At 42.5% G+C, this 24,763-nt stretch overlaps 1 protein-coding gene across 3 annotated transcripts in view; it reads left to right on the top strand.

Moving 5' to 3' along the window:
* Window positions 1–3,194: 3,194 nt before the first annotated feature.
* Window positions 3,195–24,763, top strand: part of TPD52L1 (TPD52 like 1) — a 95,718-nt gene continuing 74,149 nt past the window's right edge. The window contains exon 1 of one of the 3 annotated variants that reach the window (XM_058566360.1): window positions 3,195–3,381. In XM_058566360.1, the coding sequence (XP_058422343.1) occupies window positions 3,363–3,381 (19 nt within the window). In that variant the 5' untranslated portion in view covers window positions 3,195–3,362. The remainder of the gene's footprint in view (window positions 3,382–24,763) is intronic. The other 2 variants (XM_058566361.1, XM_058566362.1) reach the window with 2 other exon arrangements.

The following is a 24,763-nucleotide window of genomic DNA, read 5'->3' as shown; positions in this document are numbered from 1 at the left end:
CAATGGGAGTGTCAAGGTCAGGTCCTCTTTGCTCTGAGGAGGGTAGGGAAGGAAGGGGTAAGACACAGCGACAGCCACATGTCTAAGCTCTCCTTCAAACTTCTCTTCCCTCCCCAACTCCCCTGGAAGGAGGGCCAAGAAATTCTTGCTCTGCCTGCTCACCTTTCTTTTTCATTATTTTCTGTTTATCTGACTGGCAACTTTTTAATTTAAAAGCTTTGTAGTACCTTTCATCTTTGATGTGGACAGTTTCTAAAACAGTCATTCTCAATCTTGGAAGCACATCAATGCAATCCAGAGAGCTTTCAAAAAATCAAATCAGAATATCTGGGGAGTGGGGCTCAGGTATCCAAAATGTGTAAAAGCCCCTCACGTGGTACTGAGGCACAAGAGGGCTGGGAAGCACTGCTCTAGAAACACGGGCACCCCGTGGGCTAGGAGGGAAAGAACGCATCAGTGAATGCCTCATACAGCGTGCTGCCACAAAATGAAGAGACTCAGGCACAGAGAGGCTAAGAAACTTGCTTTAGGTTACACAGCTAGTAATTTTCAGAGGGAGAAGCTAATGGAGCCCCAAAGCCCATGTTCTCCTTCAGCATATTTGTACGGTTCATGAGCCAGAAGAGCATATTTTATGCGTCCTTTCCTGCTCCTTCCTCTCATTTCTGGGCCTGCCCACCTCCCCAGAGCATCCTCAGCAGAATCGCTGCAGAGGTGAAGAACAAGAGGGCGAAGGTGGCTGATTTACTAAGCCTTAAAGAAGTGAAGGAAATTCACCATCATAAGCGAAAGAAAAGGCAAGATATAAAATGTAAAATCTTCCTTCTTGTGATACGTTAGCTTCAACACTAGTCTCCTTGGCGAAGCCATTATTTGGAAGCTAACACAACTTATGGAGCTAATTCCTTCATCCTTTAAGACTCAGCTGAGGTGACATCCTCAAAGAAATCTTCTTTTACCTCCTCCCCAGGCTGAGAGAAGAGACCCCCCCCCCATTGTTCACATGCACCTATCCTAGTGCCCTGCTTTAGAAAGTATCTGCTTCTCCCTCCTTCTCACCAGACCATAAACTCCCTCCGTCAAAAGGATCCTGCCCTTTGTTTGTATCCTTAGCATCTGGCATAGTCCCTGGCACAGAGAAGACATTCAGTAACTATTTCTGAATGAATTTCAATATTTTATTTTTATAAATGATGAAAGACATTAAGGGGGTAGTACCTTAAAATTTCATAAATCAGAAAAATGAGTCAGAGTTTAGATGAAGGTTAGATGACTCAAGGTAGAAAGTCATTAACTATTTTTAGCTCCTTTCTACAGCTGGGAGTCAACCCTAACCTGGTGTTTAATTTCCAGGGCAGAAAGGACCAGAACAATTGAACAGACTCTAAAAGTGATTTAATCACTGATTCTGATTTGTCACTTGGCACTTCCATGGTCACTATCACCAAAAGCCATTTAAAAGCCCTATGCTTGGTGTTCTATAGAGCAATATATATATATATTTTTTTTGATGAGGAAGATTAGCCCTGAGCTAACATCCGTTGCCAATCCTCCTCTTTTTCCCCGAGGAAGATTGGCGTTGAGCTAACATCTGTGCCCATCTTCCTCTACTTTATATGTGGGACGCCTGCCACAGCATGGCTTGATAAGTGGTGCGTAGGTCCACACCTGGGATCTGAACCTTCGAACCCTGGGCTGCCAAAGCAGAGCTCGTGAACTTAACCATTACACCACTGGGCTAGGCTCTCTATAGAGCAATTTTAATGGCAATGATTACAAATTAGGGACATCTTTAACATAACAAAAAATACTGACTTGTTTATACATATGCCGGGAAATCATGACTGTTCCTTCTTTCAGACAAAAATGTAAGACTCCATTAATGTTTATTAGTCAATACTTTGAGAGTAACTTGGGCACAGATAAAATAGAACTTACTGGTTAGTTAATTGTTTATTCAATAAATCATTTTTGAGCTATGAATTTGCAGAAGACTCTTTGGCAGGAAATACGGAAGGCTCAATGTAATACCCACACTGGACCCTGACAGACTTTACCACCTATTTAAGAAAGAAAAAAAAAAATCCTGAAAATCATGGCAAACCCTTCAAGACCAAATGTTAAATAAATACATTGTATGCTTTTACAGATGAAGATTGTGTGGAAGTGAAGAAAAAGGGGAGATCTGTAACAGCTGAAGACCTGAGGAGGTGGGACGTGAGTTGATATTTCTTCCTCCTTGCCATCCTTTCTAGCCACATTGCCAGGCCAGGCTTGAAACAGAACTGTACGTTTCTAGTCTGTTCTCTGAAAACATGACTGCTTCATCAACTGACAGGTAGAGCCTACAAGTTTGGGATTAGAAAATATATACACGGTTGATGCTTATTATTTGCAGATTCCATATTTGTGAATTTGCCTCCTCACTCAAATTTGTTTGGGACACCAAAATCAGTACTGTGTTTTCATGGTCATTCCCAGACAAGGGCAGAGCTGGAGAAATGTGGGAGAAATGTGGGCAGACAGGCGCAAACCTTCCCAGCTGAGGTCAACCACGGCTAAGCCCCACCTTCTTGTTTCAGCTCTCAGACTACAAACAAGCGCCCTGTTCACAGACTACAAATAGACCATTTTTGCGCTTTTTCGGGTGATTTTGCTATTAAAATGGACTCCAAGCATAGTGCTGAAGTGCTGTCTAGTGTCCTACCAGCAGGAAGGCTGTATGTGCCTTAAGGAGAAAATGTACACGTTAAACAAGCCTACTAAGTTTCATTCGGGTATGAGTTATAGCGCTGTTGGCCATGAGCTCAGTGTTAATATCAACTATATATTAAGGTATCTTTTAACAGAAACACACATAACACCAGGTTATTTATTGATCAGTTGACAAAAACGTTGGGACCAGAGGGTCACTGGAACCTAACTCTGGTTTTCCACCAGGAGCGATGGTTCAATATTGTAAATCCACCTGTCTTCCTCTCTCTCAGGGCATTTGCCCGGGTACAACCGACCTCAGGGCCTACTTAGGTAGGTCAGGCATCTATTGGGCCCGAGCACGCGCCCTGAGCCAGCAGTGGGCGCCCTCCGCCAGCTGCGCAGCGCGGCCGGCAGGTGGCGCCCAGCGGTGGGCTCCTCCCCAGCTTCGCCTGGGCCAGGTGGACTGGAAGGGGCGGAGGTAACCAGAAGCGGCCAGTGGTGGCCGCCCCGCGGTCCCCCACCCCCTCCTCGCCGCGCTCGCGACACGTGTGCAAGGAGAGGGCGCGAGCGGCGGCGCCAGCTGCGTTCTGAGCTCGGGCACCGCTGCCTGCGTGTCTGCGAAGCGCCGGGGCGCCCCCGCCGCGCTCAGCCCGAAGTCGGCCACCATGGAGGCGCAGGCACAAGGTGAGTGGTCGCCGATCGCCCCGAGGGTCAGGTCCTGGCGCGCGCATAAAGGCGCTTTGCCTACATCACCTAACTTTGCGCTCGGACGGAGCAGATCGGTCCATGCGTCCACAACTCTGTTCCCACCCGCGCCTGGGGGATAATTCCTGCTCCCCAAACTCAGGATTTGCTGCGGGGCTGGGGACCAGTGAAGGCGACGTTAAGTGGAGAGGTCCCGGCGCAGGAAATGCGCCCACGGAGTGCTCTATCCCTTTCCCCAGCCTGTCGCCCCCGCTTCCCGAAACTCGCGGGTGCCCAAAGGACCTGTTGTGCCGCGTCGGGAATCCGCGTTTGGTTCCTTTTCCCTCGGGGGAGCGGGGGGCTCGCGTCCTGCAGCTCTCGAGTTCAGGGCCGAGCCGAGGTGGTGGCACCGCGGAGACCCGGGTCTCCCGGCTACGCGAGGGCGTGCGGCGCGGGGACCGTCTCCCGAGGCGAGGGGAGCGTTCCCGCCCGGTGATCTCAGCAGACCGGCGCGGGTGTCCCGGTTTGCCACGGCCGGGAGCGACCTCTGCCTCCCGGGGCGCGCGGGGCCTCCGGCCGCGGTCTGGCCGCCAGGCTCCCCGCTCCCGGGCCGCCCGCTGGAGGAGCCCGCGACGGCTTCACGAAGGGCAGCCTCGGATCTGGTGTCACACTCGGACTAGGGTTAGGGAATCCCGAGGAATCGTCAAGAATGGGAGTAAACGGCCTGTGGAAAGGAGCAAAGGTGGGCAGATGTGGAGCCCGAGATGGGTAGGAGGATCCTGACTGCAGTCTAGTTCGGGAGCAACGCCAAGAAGGGAAGGGTTGCGGAGTTCAGCCTTTATCAGCTTTTAAAACAATTACCACCTTTCTTCTACACTGTAGGAAATTCTGTGATGGCTTTTAATACACATAAAAGCCCAGTGGGAAAAAAAAAAAAAAAGGGAAAAAGAGGTTCATGACCCTATGCTCGCCCTCTAGGGGCAGAAGCGTCCTGAATGAGAGCCGTTGGGCAGGTGCCTGGGCCTGGAGTCACCCAACGGGTTTGCTGCCAGAATTACAATTGTCTGAACAGCACGAACCGTCGTTCGTTCCATCAACCAAGATCCTGCCCATAAGCTGCCGCCTCCACTATTTTTTTTTTCCCCATTATCTAAATAGGAAAGGAGAATTCAACCAAAGGTGGGGGGTAGTTGGTCAAATTCAAAAGCAGAGGTGGGCTTGGAGGCCTTCCCTCCTGGACTGAAACAGGTGGGAAAAGCACTGGAGCTTTCCCACCTGACTTGCAGATAAGAATTATTTGGAGAGTCTCAGATTCTGGCTCTGTCCAATTCCAGACCAGTCAAATTTGAATCTCTGGGGTGTGGGCATGGGTGTATTTGAAAGCTTCCCCGGTGGTTCTCTTACTCAGTGAGGTTGGAGAAAAACGACAGCAGAGAGGAAATGTTCATCCAAATTCTGAAGACATCTGAAACTACGGATTGGAACCGCTGATGTCTTTGGTTGGCTTTACTCGGGAGATTTTCTTAACAAATATTCCAGTGCTCTCCTTTGCCAAGCGTGTGCTGGAGGACCAAACACAGGCTTGATTTCTGCCTCATGAAATTTACAGCGGAGGAAGACACAGACATTCATTTGACAGTTATTTGATTTAAAAAAAAATGTAAAACTGCAGGCATGTTAATGCTATGAAAGAGGGCCACATAGTGCAGTGAGAGTCTGAAGAACTTTAGGCCGAGTAGGCGATAATCCACAAAGTGAAGATTGTTGACTGTGTCCCTGTGTCTGTTCTTCGTGCTTTACGTGTGTCGACTCATTTCTTCTTCCCAACAGTTCTGCGAGGTAGGTAGTGTTCTTATTCCCGTTCGTCAGAGAGGCAACCGGCACAGGATGTAAATTGCTCGTGATTTCAAGTAGGTAACGAATAGCAGAGTTGATGCTGTGAGCACCCTGTCACTTTCAGAAGGAAGGGAAAACTTGAGTCCCCACCTACCTGCCGCTGCCACTTTTCCCCTTCCCCTGGTGGCTGGGTGGAACCTGAGTGGGTGGGGAAGAAGAGTTAACAGGCAAATGCAGTGCCCTAGAGAGACTTGGATTAGGGTGATGTTCAGCCACGAGGAGAAAAGTGAACAGACTTGAGAAATACTTAGGAAGAAAAATCAAAGATCTTGGATTGGTTATGAAGGAGAGTGGTGTCAAGGCTGACCCCAACTTTATACTTGTACAGCCAGATGGATGATATTTGCCTCTTAAATCCTCATTTTCTTGGTGCTTTAAGTTCTTCATTTTTCAGACTTTTTTTTTTATCGTTTAAGCAGCAGTCATATTAAATTCTTTAAGAATAAAACTTTTTAATAAAACTCAAGGGTACTATGCTAAGCCAAGTAAGTCAGATGGAGAAAGTCAAATACAGTGTGATTTCATTCAACAGAGGAAGATAAAAACAACAACAAACGAACACATAGGCACAGATTAGATTGGTGGTTACCAGAGGGGAAGGCGGGAGTGAGGAGGGTGAAAGGGGTGACAGGGCACGTGTGTATGGTGACGGGTGGTAATTAGTCTTTGGGTGGTGAACATGATGTACTCTACACAGAAATCGAAATATAATGATGTACGCCTGAAATTTATATAATGTTATAAACCACTGTTACCTCAATAAAAAAAGAATAAAACTTTTTATGAAATGTTTATAGTTTATATTAAAGGGAAAATCTTCCTCCCACTGGCACATTTCTCTGGCTAAATGAATTGGCTCTTAGATTCTGAGAGAGTCCTATAGTTTCCTAAGTGCAAGTTTCTACTATAAGCACAATTTATTTCAGAATTATCTAGAGTGAGGATAGCTTATCTTTCTGCCTTTTGATCTAGACACAGCAGATGAGTGAGGTTAAGCAGGCAGCCGCTGCTGAGATGTCCCCTTGTACTCTCCAGGAGGCCACCCAGGTGCCCTGGACACTCTGCACATATGGTTCAATAAGTGCAGCAGCTGGTCCTCAAACTTTTCCATAAGTGGAATTCTGCAGATATGTTATTTGACTTTGTGAAAGAATGGATTACTTCCAGCAAGACAAGAAGGCATTCTGAGGAGTCGGTAGAATAGAAAACGCAGAAGTGGGTTTATGAGCAGAGCGATTCAATAGGGTGGCTGGAGAATGGTGTGGAGTGAGGCCCAAACGAGGCCAACGTTCCCAGTGGCTTTCCTGGTATTAGAGAATTTTGCTTGAATATAATTGATATATTAGAGAGGGAATTTGGTTGGAATGTTGCATTTTCCTGAACACGTGGCAGTCCTTTAAAATAGAACTTTCCTGACCTTTTTAAACTACCTTTCAGTATTTCATTATTCCAGGAAATAACTTTGTTTTTGTCTTTCCCAATGTCTTTAATGTTAAAGGAAAATTTTCTTTCCACTTAACACTTGAGTATATAGATTAATAACTGTATTAGTTTCCTATGATTGCTGTAAAAAATTACTACAAATTTGGTGGCTTAAAACAACAGCAATGTATTCTCGCACAGTTCTGGAGGCTAGAAGTCCAAAATCGCTATTGCTGGACCAAAATCAAGAAGTCAGCGGGCTTCGCTCCCTCTGGAAGCACTAAAAATGAATCCGTTCCTTGGTTCTCCCACCTTCTGGTGGCAGCTGACACTCTTTGGCTGCATCACTCCCATCTCAGCCTTTGTGGTCCCACAGCCTTCTCTTCTGTCTGTATCAAACCTCCCTCTGCCTCCAATTTATAAGGACAATTGTGATTTCATTTAGAGGTCACCTGGATAATCCAGGAAACTCTCCCCATCCCAAGATCCTTAACTTAATCACATCAGCAAAGACCCTTTTCCCATATAAGGTAAAATTTATAGGTTCCAAGGATTAGGGCCTCATATCTTTGGGGGACTTTAATCACTCTACTACAATAACTTTTTCTATATTCAGATGTTCTACTCAGGAAGATTCTCAGAAATGCATGAATGACATAAAGTAATACATGTCAGATTAATCCTACCTGTTTGCAAACTCCATTCAAGTGAAAACGCCATATATACCTCACATTATACTTTGCGCACAGGACATTTATTTACCCTCATATTGTTCCAGGAAGAACTTACGGCAGTTTATACAGATGTATAAAACACAGCAAGGTAATGTAAATTAGAAATAGATGAAAGAAAATAAACAAGGATAAGAAAAGAAAAGAAGCAAGGAATGAAGCTCTTGAAAAATGAATACAATTATATCCTTTTTATTAATACTGTGTGGAAAACAAATTCTTGCTTTGTAAACAAAGTATGTTATTTTGTTATAAAACAATAAAATAATCCCTCCTCCTCCTGCCAAATAGCAACAGGTCAAGTCTCTTATATTGTAGGGATCATATTACCCAAGGAAAAAATTTATTTTGTATATTTCAAGCAATATAATCATAAACCGCAATCTATGGGAGGTAGGTGTTATACATATTGATTTATGATTTTTAAAAATATTATTCTGAGTATTCTTACTGTCTTCAAAATATTTCCTATAGGTTTATTTTCCTTCTAAATAAAAGTTTTGAAATAGGTGGTGATATATACATTAGATGCAGTCAGTCATTTGCAGCAAATCTTATACTGTTGTTGTAATTAAAATTCTTATAAATCTAATCATACAAATGATAGATATTGTAGGATGTTGGAAGCTATTTTGAATTGCCTTCCCTAACATACACCTTGTTTTCTTATTACTCTGGGTAGGCGGAATTTAAGAAGTTGCTTCAAAAAACTTAAAAGCAAGAGAGTCCATTTTTGTGGCCTATAGTCAGATTTGGTACTTAGTGAAATACTATAAATGATAAATAAGTACTTCAGCACATATTGACTTGTTAAATATTTTAGCAAATAGTTATTGATCATTGTGGTCATAGCAAATATTCGACAAGCACTTACTTGTGAGAAGCAGCCAGGGATAGTGGTTAAGATGCCAGAATCAAGACAAACTGCCCGAATTTTAATCCTGCCATTGTCACTTCCCATTAATATGACCCCAAACAAGTTATTCTGGCCTTGGTTGCCCCGTATGTGAAGTGAGGATAATGATAGCACCCATATCATAGGACAGTAATGAGGACGTAAGGAGTTAATACAAGCAAAGCGCTTAAAACAGTTCCCAGCACGTGGTCAAGACTAGGTAAATATTTGCTGTTGCTTTTAGTAGCATATGCTAAGAAATTTCCATGCATTATCTTATTGAATCCTTATAATAATACCATGAGATAGATACTATTACTTTTAACTCATTTTATAGACAGGGAAACTGAAGGTCAGAAGAATTAAGTGAAGAAGGCAGGATTCAACTCTATGTCCATCTGGGTCCAGAGAATGAGCTTCACCACTGTACTACACTGTCCCTCCATGTGTGCTGGACAACACGTACCAACAGGACACAGAGACGAATTTGATGTGGGTCATCTTTCCAGGGAGGAAAGCAAAGAGTCATCCCTATGGGTAATGCCCATAGAACTGAGAAGACATATTCCCATCCCAATGGGATTTTTTGAGTACTGGAGTGCTAATTAGAACTAACTCACATTGAGGATGATAATAACAATAACACTTTAGTGTTTTGTTTTTTTTATGCCAGATACCATGTTATGCACTTTAAAAAAAAAAATCGTGTTATTTAATAAATACAACAGAGTCACAGAGAAGGTAATGTTATTTTCATTTTACAGATGAGGACACGGAAAGACAGAGTAGTTACACAACTTTCTCCACCTCATGCAGCTCAGATGTGTTGGAGCCCAGATTTGAAATCAGAGCGTTTGACTTCATACTTTGGGATTTTAATTACTGTTCTATACCATCTCCTTAAAATGACGTGCATACGCAGTCAGTGTTCAAAGTTACAAATAATAGGTTTTACTTTATATTCTGTATGGTCAAGGTGGTTTTGAAAGGGCAGGATTTAATTGCACTTTCCATCCCACATATAGGTAGGGTCTAGGTCTGAGAACATGAATATGACCCAGAATTCCTAAAGTCTGCAAGAATAAGCCCCATAATATGGCAAGTTGGGGGGCAGGTGCTCACATATCAACAGCTTGCTGTTTTAGTTCTGTTTTTGAGATGAAGAATTCATAAAAGTCATAGGATATGTGATTCTTAGAACCAGTACAGCACTTTATTACTAGCTGCAAGAAAAAGCCAGTTTGAACGTGGAATGGTTCAGATATGTCATCCCACTCGGTGTTCATCCATATCCAGTAATCTCAGGACTTTAAAATAAATAAAAGGCATAGGATCTGAGTGCTTGTTTCCAGGAAGAAGAATCTGTACTCTAGGTGCTGTCTGAAAGAACTAATCTCAAGGAGTACTCAAAGAAAGATTTTTATAGTCTCATGAGCATTATAATTACTTGTTTACATGGATGTGTTTTATTTATTTAACCATTTCCCAAGCATATTAGTACAATACCGACTTTAAGAAGATACATAGTGGGAAAAATGAATAGTCAGAGAATTTGTCCTTAAGCTACTGTAGCAGTCTCTGTGTTAAATTTTCGTGGTCTAAAGTGGGAAGTAAAGAAAAGAGGGCGTCAGCCTCTGTCATCAGCCTGCCTTGCTCTCCATGTATGCAGATGTTCACCATTACTGTAGTTCTGGAACATCCCAACACCTCAAAGTCACCTCTTAAATTTACTGAGTTAGGATGCAGTTAAGAACACATAAAGATGACCCCAAACTATGGATTTTCAAGCCTGTCGTTCTGCTTTTCATTGAATATTTAAGAAATGAAATATAATTTATTTAAAATATATGCATTAAATTAAGAATCATCGTTAATACACCAGGGAAGGCAGCAGAACATTTTAATGAATTTGAGTTGGCTAAAAGAACGCTTTGGGTCTTCAAGGAAAGATGAATTTTAAATAGTTTCTCACAGTGTGAGTCGTTTATAATTGTTGCATTTTGATGCAGAGGAAGCAAAATTCCCAGAATAAAACCACAAATCTCCGAGAATACCCTTTTATCACCAACATATTGCTTTTTTCTCAAAAGACAAAAATCTGGCACTTTGCTGTTTGTGCTGTAGCCGAATAACGTACCATGCACTGAAAATGTGTGTGTATGTTACACCTCACCCCCAGAGTTACCTGTGGTTATTTGTACTTTACACAAATTACATTTTCCCTGACGTGTATCTGAAATATAGAATCCTCCAGCCCCTTGGCAATTGCAAACTGCATTTTTCTTATAATTAGACATTTCTTTTGTCAATCAATAGCAAAAGTGACTTGTCAAGAATCCTGGAAGTGGATCATTCAAAATCCGCTTGATTTTGATTCATTCAAAAGAGAAAGACAACTTGGGATGAGGGTGGTGAGAGGGGATCTCTTCAGATCTTCCAATTTCAGAGTCTTGGGCTGTTGGATATTTTTTTTTCACTGGTTTTTCCCCCACACATAAATGAGCTGAGAGTAGCAATAATGAGAGCTGAAAAGAAAATTTCTAAAAATATTTTCCAAAATGGATTCATTTCTACATGAAAACATCATGGACGGGGCTGGCCCGGTGGCGCAAGCGGTTAAGTGCGCGCGCTCCGCTGCGGCGGCCCGGGGTTCGCTGGTTCGGATCCCGGGCGCGCACCGACGCACTGCTTGGTAAGCCATGCTGTGGCGGCGTCCCATATAAAGTGGAGGAAGATAGGCACAGATGTTAGCCCAGGGCCGTCTTCCTCAGCAAAAAAAGAGGAGGATTGGCGGATGTTAGCTCAGGGCTGATCTCCTCACAAAAAAAAAAAAAAAAAAAAAAAAAAACATCATGGAAAGATGGTTTCGCTTACTTAAGAGTTAGGACAGGCTGGGAAGAAAGTGGAGTCTCTGGTCCCTGTTTTTCCTCTTTGGATACCCCAGGGCTCCAGCTGGAAGTTTCAAGATATCCATGCTTTCTGCAGAGTTTATTTCAAATGGTTGGAAGGTTCTTATAAGCACTCACCACTTTCTTGTATTTTCTCTAATCCATGAAGGGCATTATTGGCAAAGAAAGTATCTATTTATTGTGGGCCTACTGTGTGCAGGCATGGTTCCAGTCATTCACGAGATGCTCCATCAGGTTGCCATAGCCCGCTCTCAATGACACTGCCCCTGAAAGAGGGAAGCATATTCTGAAGATTAGGACTTGCATTTTTTCACTATGACAGTTTAGAGAATGTGTAGAAATAAGAACACACATTCAGACATTTTTGGAAATATGATCTTGGTATTTTGAAAAAATCTGCATGTAGAAGATGTGAGGGGAGCATACATTAGCCTGAAGGTGGGTGGTTACTTCATGGCAGTGCTTAACTCACACACTTTACAGATTCTCTTTCATACAGAAGAGCCTGGCCTCTCCTTTCCAGAATTGTTTTGGCATCCGCAAAGGAGGGAGGCCCTTGTACTTAGCAATAAATGATCTAATACATTTGAAACGCAAATCTTGTACAGTCATGAGCCACATAACGACATTTCAGTGAACGATGGATGACATATACAATAATGGTCCCATAAGATTAGTACCACATAGCCTAGGTGTGTAATAGGCTATACCATCCAGCTTTGTGTAAGTATACTCTGTGATGTTTGCACATTGACGAAGTCGCTTGTTGTCGCATTTCTCAGAAAGTGTCCCCATTGTTAGGTGACGCATGACTGTATTGGGAAAAAAAAGGGAGGTGGGTTGAGTAACAGTAAACAGAGGTAAAACATACATTTGAAGAAAGATTCAGATATACACTTGAAAAGAATTGAAGTCACAATATCCACCACCCGCCCCCAATTGACTTAAATTCTTTTGATTAAACTGTTATGGGGTTGCTGACTTCCTTCATTAAGAGATCTGGGCAAATAGAAGACCAGTGGTATCTAGCACTAGCATTTTATAGCATACTATCCCAAATCTTATAATTAGATACACATGTAACTTTTTATGACCTTTGCTAATGGAGGGTAAAAACCCATTTATATTTAGCTTCATCCCACATTTTGTATACTTGCAGTTAAATATGCTTGCTTACAATGACCCGGGAATTCACAACATATAAAAGTACAAAACTACCTTCCTGTGGAAATCTGACTTAAGAAAAAGAAAGAACTTGCTGCCAGTGTCTGTTTGACTCCCGAGGGACTCGGTGCCCTCTCCTCTCCCTCCAGCGAGGCTCGCCTCTGCAGAGCTGGCCTCTGTCCTTCTCAGGTTTTTGTCTGTTCTTCTTATCCTTCCCCAAGGCTGAGGAAAAATAAATATTTTGGATTAATGTAATGGGACCTGTTATATACTGTGGAGGTATAATGGTCCCATGGAATAGCTTTGAATTTGGTTTCCATTTGATTTGAGGAGAGAGAAAATTAGCTCTTCCTCTTAAAAAAAAAAAAAAAGTCCAGTAGTCGGTTCTCAGTCCTCATCTTAGCTGACCTACCAGCATCGCTTGGCACAGTTGCTCACCACCTCCTCCTCGGAGCACTTGGTTCTCTTGGTTTCCAGGACACTGACCTCTCTTTTTTTTTTCCTCCTTCTTCCTAAGCCCTGCCTCAGTCTCCTTTGCTTGCCGTCTGCACTCACTCTCTTGGTGAGCTCTTCATAACTCTGCTTCTAAATTCCATCCATACCCTCACAACTCCCAAATTTATTTTCCCAGCCTGAAGCTGGTCCCCTCAACTTCAGACGGCCCACTTGATATGCCTTCATTGAATGTCTCATAAGCATCTTGAACTTAACATGTCTAACATTGAACTTCTGATCTCCTTCCTCCAAAATATCCCTAGTTTTCCCAAAGTTATCCCCTTCTCAGTTAATGGCAACTCCGTTTCAAATGCAGAAGCCCAAAACCTATCCCCTGAGAGGTTTTTGTTTTTTGAGTTTTTTCCCCCATCGAACCCCATTGTCAGGCTGTCATGCTGGTTCTATTTTCAAAATATATCTAGAGTTGAGCAACTTCCCACCCCACCTTGGTCCTGGCCCCATCATCTCTCATCTGGGTTCTGCATGAGTTTCCTACCTGGTGTCCTTGCTTGGGCCCTGGCGTACCTTCAGTCTATTCCCAACGTAGTAACCAGAGTCAATGATCCTCTCAAAACATAGTATCATGTCACTCCTCCCTTCAAAACTCTGAAGTAACTCCTTATTTCATTCAGAATAAAGAGCAGAGTCCTTGCAGGGGCCACAAGGGTGCTACGTGATCTGTTCCTCTTCCTCCCCGTTACTTCCCTGACCTCATCTCCTAATGCGCTCCCTGATAATTCCCTTTGCCTCCTCTTCAGAACCTTTCAATGTACTAATCCCTCTGCCTCAAAAACTCTTCCCCAGATACCTCCCTGGCTTGTGTCCTCATCCTCCTTGCTGGCCCGTGTTACCCTCAGACCTGGCAATTGGACCCCTGTTGTCGGGAGACAGTTCTCCAAAGGTGTCTCAAGTTTCTGCACAACTGGTCTTCTGAGCAAAAGGCATTAACAGCGCATTTCCTCCACACTATTTTTCAAGGATGTTTTGCATAGCAGGCAGCCTTGGAAGGTAGAGACTGTTTCCCTTAGGGGCAGATTGATTTCCTGTCCAGGATAAGAAAGATCAGGTCTCCCTCTGGACCACATGTCAGGCAGATTTGCTAGCAGCCCCTATATAAAATGAGGGCTTCCTAATTTCCGTGTTACTCTCCTGAAACACACTCTGCTGTGCAAACAGGCAGCACGTGGCCCTCATCACGTCACCCTTTTGGAATTAGGGCTCAGAGAACTGGTGCAATGATGTTACTATGGCTACTGCTATTGCTGTGAGTAATTGTCATTTTTCTGTGACCCAGGAGTCTTGTGTCTTCTGCCAGCCTCCGTGAAACTGGCAGGCTAATTTATTTGCTCGCAAGTAGGGTAAAATCTGACCTTTCACAATTCTTGACACCTATCCTGAGCCATGGACTTTAAAGGGCCCTGTTTTAGCCTTCTTCTTTCTGAGTCTTGTCCAGAATGAGTAGTCTATAGGTCCACCTAGAACCTATGTTTCTTCTTCTAGCCCATTCTCTGGATACCTGGGACCTCAGATTTCTCTGCCCAAACAGCCCTCAGTGTGTCACCAGGCTTGCATGTGCCTTCCACAGGCAGACCATGCTGCAAGCATGTGCATTCCGAATCCTGAGAGGCTGTTTCTGGGGTGGCAACAGGAGTAGCATGGGCATACAGGCTAGGGTCCTGGTTCTTGAAGTGTGATCTCCTGACCGTCACCATCCGCTTCACCTGGGAACTTGTTGGAAATGCAAATTCTTAAGCCCCACTCTAGACCTACTGAGTCAGAAACTTTGGGGGTGGACTGTCTGTATTTTACACACCCTCTGAGGACTCTGAGGCACACTCATCTTTGAGGGTTCTGATGTGAACTCACTAGGCGAGGTAGTCCACTTGCATGTGCATGAAGCCCCCATGGGTGCTTGTGGTGGACAGACCATGAGGTGACCACCGGTGATTCCTGGCGTCTGGTATTCACACCCTTGTACAATCCTTCTCCCTAGATTTTAGGCAGGACTGTGACTTGCTTCTAACTAATAGGATATGGCAGACATGATAGGATGTTCCTCTCTTGATTATCTTGTTCAAGATTCTGTCTTAGCAGACTGGACCAAGACTCCTTGTGGGTTGATGAAGTAGCCATGTTAGAGAAGCCCATGTGGCGGGGAACTTCAGGCAGCCTCTCGAAACCATGGGTGTTTTCTAGGACCTGAGAAAGGCAGCAAAAACCTAGGGCCTTCAATTCTATAGCTGCCAACAACCTGAGGGACCTTAAAGCGAATTCTCCCCGAGTCAAACCTCAGCTTTGTGAGACCCTGAGAGGGGACCCAGCTCAGCTGTTTCTGACCCACAGAAACTCTGAGATAATAAATGTGCGTGGTTTTAAGGAGCTAACTTTGTGGTAACTTGTGATGGGGCAGTTGACACCTAACACTATGCAGTGTCTGTGTGGGAACAGAGAACAGGCTGTGCACTCTGCAAATGTTAGCCACGGTCATCGTGTCCCGGCCTCTCTGTACGAAAGCTCACCCTGCCCCCTCGCCACACACACAAGGACACTTACTATTTCCCTTCCCTGCTTTTTGTCTTTCTTTTTAGCAGCTATCCCTCTCACATGCCAAATTTTTTACCGAATTTATTTTGTTCATTGTCTCTTCCCACCCCTCCTAAATGTAAGTTCCATGAGGCCAAGATACTCTACTGTGTAGGTCACTGCTTAATCTCCAACACCTAGAAGAGAGCTTGACTCTAGTAGGGTTTCAGTGAATATTTGTTAAATGAATGAAGGAGCTGCAATCTTTGTGAAAGTCTGCTGGTTCCTTGTTAATGCTCCACTAAACTCAGCAGGCTCGTCCTACTATCTTAGCTCAGTATCTGCTAATTGCGAGAGTGGGAAAAATAAATGTGAAGGAAATAATTGAAGCAAAGTAGTTAAATAAATTAAAAAATGGGTTTTATTCCCTATGCCTTCCCCCACAGAAAAGAACAAATTGACCCGGGGTTTGCTGTTCTTACAGGACCAGAGTCCATCTACCAGCTTCCCCGTGAAAGTCACCCTGACTTCCTGTCAGCAGCTCTCTTATTCCGAGGCTGCCTGGCTGCTGTGTGTTTGTGTGTAGACGTGAGCGCATGCTCACAGGAGGAATCAAGAAGGAAGAAAGAATCCAACCTCCCCGTGGGTCTGTGCTCCATTCTCCTCTCTTCCCTTAATGACAGGCTGCACTGGCTCGGTCATTTGAGCCGAAGGACTTTCCACTTCCAGTCAGGTACATGGTCCAAGGAATGGTTTATAGAGGCCCTGGTTGTCCTCCCCAACATAAATCTACATTTTTCTCTAGGTAGTTAGTTGTTTTCTGTTGTTTTTTGATCACGTCCTTTTGGGAGGCAACCTGATGTAGAGAGAGGGCACTGGCCTGGGAGCCAGGAGGCCTGGGTTCTGGCCTTTGCTTTGCCACCATCTGTCTCTTGCCTCTCGGGTCCTCTGTTTGCTCACCTCTTACCTGAGAGGGTTGGATCAGATGCCCCTCGGGGTCTTGACTGGCTCTTTCTTAAGAGGCTTATTCAAATTCTTTCATCACATGTTGCTTTAAAAGAAATAATAATAAAATATGTATATGTATACATACGTGTGTGTGTGTGTGTATGTATTAAGCTGTTGTTCCTTGAACAATGTTTGCTTCCATTTCTATGTGGAAAGTTTATAGCCAAGTTAGATATTTTCATTTTCTAGTGTAATTCCTAAAGTTTTCCTCTGGATGCTGGTACTTCTCATTAGAGAGTGACTATATACCCGCATAAGTGATTTCTCCAGGCAGAGGAGATGACTGCAGTCATGTGAGGGGAAGTCGGGAGGAAGGAAATAGAAAGGTTCTGTCCTAGGAAGGGACTCCAGGCTAGTGCTGGAGAGCATGGATGTTGTCACAAAGATTCGGATTCATGTCCCAAATCAGTCACTTCTTAGCTGTGTGACCTTTAACTTACTCAAGTCTCAGTTTTCTCGTCTACAAATGGTGCAAGTGGTGGCCGCCCAGTGGGTTTTGTGACGATCGAGTGCGATGATGTGTGTGAAGTGCTTATGACAGCGCTTGGTACTATTATGGCAGCTAAAAGGCAAGGTGAGATTCATTTATGAATTTCTCGTGTAGTATGCACTAGCACCCCCTGTGCTGGGCTCTGTGCTAGGTGTTAGGGAAACAGGTGAACAAACCAAAGTCCTTTCTTCCTGAGCTTCCCACTCTATTTTTGTTGCAGCAGTTACGTGTCAAGCTACTATCTTTCATGCATTCTTTGATCGAAAAATTTTTTGGATTTTGTACACCACCTACCAGAAAGTTAAAAATAGCTTTCTGGAGCTAAGGAAAGATGAGTAGGTTGAAGATAGAAATAAATATATAAGTTGATGGAATTTGGACATCTGGTCCACATGCAAATTTCTTTTCTGAAGCACTAATTTTACTTACTAAAGCACACTGAAATTTTGCTAACAGGAGGGTAAATATTTTAAATGGTTGCTCTTTTGGTCTTTATTTATTTACTTGGATGAAAGTTTAAAGCTGTGCACAGCAGACGTACAAAGCAACGTTTGTTGTTTGGACACATGTCGAGGATGAACAGGTTGACTCTTTTGCTTACGTTTCTGTTGCTTCTCTCGTAATAATTTAGTAAATCATCGGGGTTTATCTTTTCAGTTTGCAGATCTTATTTCTGGTTTCTTGTGGCTGGGGGGTTGATTATTACAGTGCAGCCTTGCTGAAGGAAGGCAAAGCCAACAGAGAAAGGTGTGTGTTCTGGATGGCGGGACTTTGAAGATCCTGGTGTCTGTTGCTTAGCAGCATCCTTGAGATTGCTGAGTATTCTGAAACGCTTGTAATGACAAATGTAGATTTCCGCTCTTGCTATTGCAGACGTTTCAAAAAATAAATAAGGCACAATGAAAACTTTTAGTATGTATGTGTGTGTGTATATATATATATAAATATGACCACATCATGGTCTATCCCCTTCACTCTGTCTTATTTTTCTTCATACCACTATGACATTTTATATTATGCATAATTGTTTGTTTCTTTTTTCTCCTAATGAGGATTTAAGCTCCTTGGGGGCAGGGACTTTGTTTTCTTTATTGCCACGTCTCCAGCGTCTAGAAAGTGACTGGTTCGTGGAAAACACTCTGTAAGTACTTGTGGGGGAAACAATGAATGGATGAATGAATGAATAAATGAATGATTAGTATTGAGTAGATAGCATCATATATGACCCTGGCAGGGTGTAACAGGGAATGAACATTTCAACTTTCATAAGAAATGAATCGTTTTTTAAAAATTTTATTATAACTTCTCATAAAAGCTCCCCAGGTTAAGAGGTGCTGGAGTGACGGTAGGAGCTCCCTGTCCTCCTCCATTGTCAGTAAGTGTCGCTCCCCGTGTCAACATCCCGAAGACCATGTTAAGCTTAGGAGTCGGGTGTGTCAACATAAGGACAGAAGCTGGGATAGAACTAAGTTCTTCTTAAGGAAAGGAGAGTGAGGGGGTTATGGGGAGGGTAGGGCGGAATATGAGAAGTGGGGAGGAAAGGACCACAGACAGTGAGCCCTGGAGGCAGAAAAAGAAATAGAGCGAGAGAGAACGAGCTGCCTGGAGGCTGAAGAGAGCAACTTAGGACAAGAGATGCTTCTAATGGTGTTTTCCCAGGAAGTGTCCTAAACCACCTCCTACTTTCCCTATGATATCTTAGTGAATTCTGCATTGCTCATTGGAATTTTTTGTGTGAATAGAGTTTTGTTGTTGGACAGCTCAAAAGAAAAGAGGTCACTGGACACCTCATGTATATTTTCAAAGAAATGAATATTCGATTTCCCCCAATCTCCATTAACAAATATTGAGCAAATACATAAACTATCAGTGTGAAATGTGCAAATGAACCATGTGCTCTGGGTGCCCAGGTTGTCCTGGCGGTCCTGGTGCGGAGGTTCCGACATGGTGGAGGAGGGAAGAGAAGGAGAGAGTTGCAGCCCACCCCGCTGCGGAGTGGTTTGCCCAGGCAGCTGATTTTCAGTGCAGTTGAAAACCTTGGATCAGCAACACCTGCTCAAATTATTTTAACTGGATAGGTGAAAGTCTCATTTATAGAAATAGAAGCTGCAATAATTTGATGACGTTCTCTTCTATAATGCACATGTGGCCTGCTCTGCTTAGCTAGTTTATAGAGATTTATGAGAAAATATGTCCATATTCTTGTGTTGCTTAAAAACATTATTCTGCATGCTGCAAATGGATATTGAACTAACCTTGAAAAACACTTATTTTCTTTCCTGAATGTGCCGCCTCCCCAAAGTCCTCACTGATAGCCTGATAGGGTTTTAAATATTGATGACCAGAATCCATTCATCTCCAAATTTCACTGACTTTTTAATGGAGAGTATTTTTAGCATTGTTGAGAATTTAGGGCAGAGGAAATCTACAGAAATATCAGGTTATGGGGATATTCTTTCAGTTTCATAGAACTCAGGATGGATTCCGTAAGATGAATATTTGAGTCTTCATTAGCCTTATACTAATAAAGTAGTATAAGTTCATTTTTAAGTAAGAAGTTGCCGAAAAATTACCATGTAATTTAAAAGCATATCCTTCTTGTAAAATCTAACCTTAATACAAATAGATAATAATTTTGATAATCAATTGTTTGTTTAGGTCCTGTGTAAATACTATCATTCTGCTATTAAAACACCTCTGACCTCCTAGGGGATACCGTAAAGGCTGCTACTAATACATTAGCTTTTTGAGCTGTGAGATATGTTCATCAACACATTGGTGAAGTGCTCTCTTGACCACACTTGATGGCTCGCTCACCTCTGGACATTTTCTTTGAATCTCCATTTTCCAAACCCACTTTCTACTTTCCCATGTTAGAGTGTTCGCTCAGGTGGTTTTGTCTTCTCCGAATGCTGTTTCTGCTCATTTTGACTTGTCAGATCCCACCTAGCTGCTCATGAACTCCTGATTTTCCCGTTGGAAGTAATCTCCCTCTTTTCTCAACTCCCACAGCATTTTGAATCTGTTTTATGTCCGTAAGGAGCAGCATCATAATTTAGAGTTGGAAGGGAGTTAATAAATGATCTCATACAATCTCCTCATTTCGTAGATGACAACACTGCAAGAGGTCGGGGGATTGACCCGGGCTAGGTTCATATAAGGACAAGAATGTGGATTTTCTGCCTAGAGGCCCTGTGATTCTTTCTCTGCACCATGCAGCCTTTCACCTTCTGCAACGCATCGCGGTGATTCATACCTATGTCCTGTTGAAAAGACCATGTGGAAGTTTATTTTTAATTTAGAAGTTAACATTTTATTCATTAAAGTCAGAGTCAGAAAACTTACACTTTTAAGTTCAGCTTGCAAATCTTACTCTATTTATAAAATTAGCAAATGTTAATATTTACTTTTAAAGGAACTTTGAATAATATGATCATCAAATAGTATGATAATCACCTGATATCCAAATTTAGCTGATATACTCAATTTCATATTTAAGTACTTCAATTTTCTAAGTGACTAGCCTTGCCAAGTACTTAAATCTTATAAATCTAAAAATTAAATATAGTAAATCTAAAATTCTCTTAAATGTTCTAATATTACTTAGAAATTTAGTAGGATTTCCACTTAAAACTCACATTTAAATCAGTTACCTAATTAAAACATTTAAAATTGTAATTATAAGCCTGATAGTCTCTCAATAGACCAAATTTTATCAATCTTAATATAAAATACCAAATATCAGATGCCTTCCCGCAAAAACACTAGTTATGGCTGTGGTTTTATTCGTTTATTCATTCATTCATTTCTTCATTCAATAATTATCTAAAATATCTATGTGCCAAGCACTGTTCTCGGCTCCAGAAAAACACTGGAGCCGAGAACAAAATAAAAATTTCTGCCCTCAGAAAGTTCATATTCTAGGGAAGAGGCAAGTAGTAAACAGCATAAACTAATAAAAGATGTCGTATACTAGATGCTGGTAAATGCTAAGGAAAATAATAAGTTAATGAAGGGGGATGTGAAATGTGGCAGTTGTGGATGATTCGACATCTCTCTGGCATTGACACTCTGCACGGAGACTTTTTCGATTAACTGAGCTCCCTTTCCAACAGAGAGGGGTGGCTTTCTGATTACACCTGAGGTTGCACAAAGACCAGAGATTTCAGTTGGGAACATTGCCTGGAGTCCCGCTGGTGACCCTGGTGAATTCTCTGAACTTATAATTAGAGTGTCCACAAATCTCTGACTTCTAAAGGGAAAGCTGCAGCCCCCACAGCACTTGATCGGATTTTGTATTTTTTTGGCTCTTACAAAATGTCAATGTACTTTCCACCTAACTGTAAAGACCTTTGATGTAACCCTGAATTCCTTCATATTCTTCAGACCACTCAATCTTAACAGACATACAGTGTCTGACTGAATTCTGGGCATCCTTCATGGTTTGTCCTGCAATTTGGACACAACTTCCTGTCACTTCCCTGACCAATTTTAGCTCTCCAGGAGACAGTGAAATTCCAGAGGAAACACACTGTGCCTTAGCTTGGTTTTGTTTCTCGTTCATCATTGTGTTCTGTAGAGCACAGTGGGGTACCCAAGAGGATGCTCGGTACATGTTGAAGGCAGCACAGTGCTGCCCAGAGACCTCGGGTCGTCCCACTCAGCTGCCTCGGTGCAGGCAACTGCTCAGAGACTGGACTCCATCAAGTGTGAACAGGAATTATAATAATCCGCACGTGCCTCAAAGCACTTTGTAAACTAAGAACCACTGTAGGGATGCTAGTTTTCCTTCATATTAGTAGTCGAATTTTTATTTTAAAAATCACTTAAAGCATTTCGCAAGCATATGGTCCTTTTCCCTTTCTATTTAGGCTTTATGATAATGTGAGTTGTACCATACTGTTTTGTTTTTACAATGCTGATAATTTTATTGTACCTGGTATATATTGAAGGCACAAGTTCTTTTTCACAGGATGGCTTCAATGTAGTGGAATGATCTTTCATTTCTTTTTTTTTTTCACCGTATGATACTAACTTGCTTCTTTTTTCTGTTCCTTCAATTTACCCACTCTGAATTCCACTGATCTTTTTACGGATGAAATGCTGAGAAGGCAGCTCTGATTTAAAGTGATTCATTTCTGCTCTCATGCACAATACCGTTGTTTGAGCACTCTAAGGAAAATTCGGAAGTGGCTTTTAAGATGGCTGTGTTGCTCTGGGGAGCAGCATCTTATGGGCAGTCTGGTTAAGGGAGGGTGTCGGAAAGCTGTTTCGACAAGGAAAACCACTTCCTAGCTGGAGTCAGAGCACGCCTGAATCCACCAAGGGACAGGACTCTGATGCCATCCCGACATGACCTTTTCATCACCTTTAACCCATAGCTCTGATTTTTGCTGTTCTTCAGTTTGCGCTCTATTATATGGGTAACTGTTCTACCCAGAGTCGTTGAGAGTCTTCAAATGTCTCAGTTTCCCTCTGTCTTTTAGAATAACTGCTGCGCGAACCCTAGTTTATTTCTATGTAATTGTTAGCTCATCGTATATGATGCTGTGAGCCAATTTGACTCCTTTATGGAGTGAAGGCGAAGGAAAGGAAGAAAGGAAAAGGAAGGCAAGCTTGTACTATTACATTTTCAAAGACGGATTTATTTGAAAGTGAGTCTTTTCCGAGAATTACCTACCACCTGTATGGTTAATTGGACACAGTTAGTGCCAACCATGGTTTATATATTTTTTTTTAATTGAGCAAAATTTTGCTTTAACTTGAAGGTCCTGAAATTACTGACACATTAGAATTTGCACATTAAAATTATGTGGTACATAATTTTTAAATAAATAAATAAATATAAATATGTATCTGCGTATATATATTCAGCTGTTTCTTGATCAGAGAACATAAAGGAGAGTGTTAATTAACCCATTCTAGAGAATACAACTTACAATTGAAAACATGAGGTGGGACTGTTTAACATCTATATAAAACACTGTTTCCTGGTCCTTCTAATGATACATTCAGGTATCAAGAATGTTTTCTATTTACTTTCTCAGAGTTCTTTTAAATAAAGAAACAGAATCACACCAGCTCTGGGGACCCAGAGAATTGCAGCCAAATAACTTGCTGTTAGCATAGCCCTTTATATTTGCTGAATGCTTTTCAATACGTGGAATTGTGAGTGTTCACAGTACTTGCTGGTGGTGTGGAAGAGGCTGGTGTTGCTCTTGTGCAGATCACAAAGGTAGAACCAGAGAAGGGGAAAAAATGATGGCTTAAAGTAATTTTAGAAGTTGAGTTCAAGCCTACAGTTTGTTTTTCTCTTTAAGATCTAAAAAGGTGAAGAATCGGATGGCAATGAACCAAGTACAGTTGGCCCTCTGTATCTGCTGGATCCGCATCCATGGATTCAACCAATGCTGGATTGAAAGGCCTACGAGGGTTGCGTCTGTACTGAACATGTACAAACTTTTTTTCTTGTCATTATTCTCTAAACAATACAGTAGAACAACTATTTACATAGTGTTTACATTATATCAGGTGTTATGAGTAATCTAGAGATGATTTGAATAAGACAGGGTGTGTGTAGGGTATATGCAAATACTGTGCCATTTTATGTAAGCGGCTTGAGCATCCACAGGTTTTGGTATCTGCAGGGGTCCTGGAACCAATCCCTCGTGGATGCTGAGAGATCACATAATGAATATGACGCCATTATTTATTTATTTATACCCTGTAGTAATTAATTAGTAGCAATTAATTAGCAAACCTGATCATATGTGATCTAAGTAGTATGAGTAATGATGCCAAGACCAAAATTCAGGAATATTAAGAGGTCTGAATATAAAATACTTTTTCAGGAGGATTAGGAATAACCAAGAGAAGAGAGCTAAATAACAGACCTATGTAAGAGACTCAAGAAACATTTCGGCCAGGGTTCAACAAAGAACTGAAGCAGTTGGGAAGTTCTGTGATAACGTCGAAGCAAACTAGCTACTTTACCCTATTGCGTACATGCTATTTTCTAGGGGAAAAAGGGAGAGAAGAAACCAAGTCGAGACTTAACCAGCATCAAGGGATTTAAATATCAGACTACATGAATTTGGGTGTTTTGTACCAGCACCAAGGACAGACCCAGCTAGAAGTATATGCTATTTTATGATAATGTTTGTTTACTGACAAACATTTGGTGAACATCTTGTGTGTGCTAGGCAAGGTATAGATTTCGGGGATACAATCATGAACTGGAACGGATGCTAGAATGTGGCAGCACATATAACTATGAACATCCAGGCACTATCAGTTTGCCTTGGCATGGTGTGAGCCGTAGACCTTTGGACAGTTTCTCTGTTCTCTCAGGTTGCCAAAGGCCAGGATTTCCCAGGAGAACTGCAGTGAATATGCACTGATTCCAGGCTCTGAGGAGTCTCTGGACCATCAGGGAGATTCTGGGGCAGTTGAGTTTCATTTGGAAAGTTGACTTTGGACTGGCTGCTCTCTAGATCACCCCTCGGGGCAATTCTTATGGGCAGGGCTGCCTGTTGGACACTTCTGGATTTAGGGAGGCACTACTGTGCTCCTCTGCAGCTGTACTTTCTAGAAACCAGTTCAGCATAATGACCAAGAGTCCCTAGGAAGGCAGGTAGACATAGATGTTGAGTCACGGCCGGGGGCATTTACGAAGCCAGTGTTTGTAAATGCGTGTTCCTTGGCTGGGCATTGTACAAATCAATTTAAACAGCAACTATGCCTTCTCTAAGGCAGATGTGCCAACGTCAAAAGCACATAGAGGCACAGGGAAGTATGCGAACCCTGAACAAACACACAGCGCTGTGTCACTTTTGACTGTGTTCAGCAC

This window comes from Diceros bicornis, chromosome 23, assembly GCF_020826845.1.
Source record: "Diceros bicornis minor isolate mBicDic1 chromosome 23, mDicBic1.mat.cur, whole genome shotgun sequence".
Classification (NCBI taxonomy): Eukaryota; Metazoa; Chordata; class Mammalia; order Perissodactyla; family Rhinocerotidae; genus Diceros; species Diceros bicornis.
The sequence above is the reverse complement of the archived record's forward strand: the minus strand, read 5'-3'. Positions and strand labels throughout refer to the sequence as shown.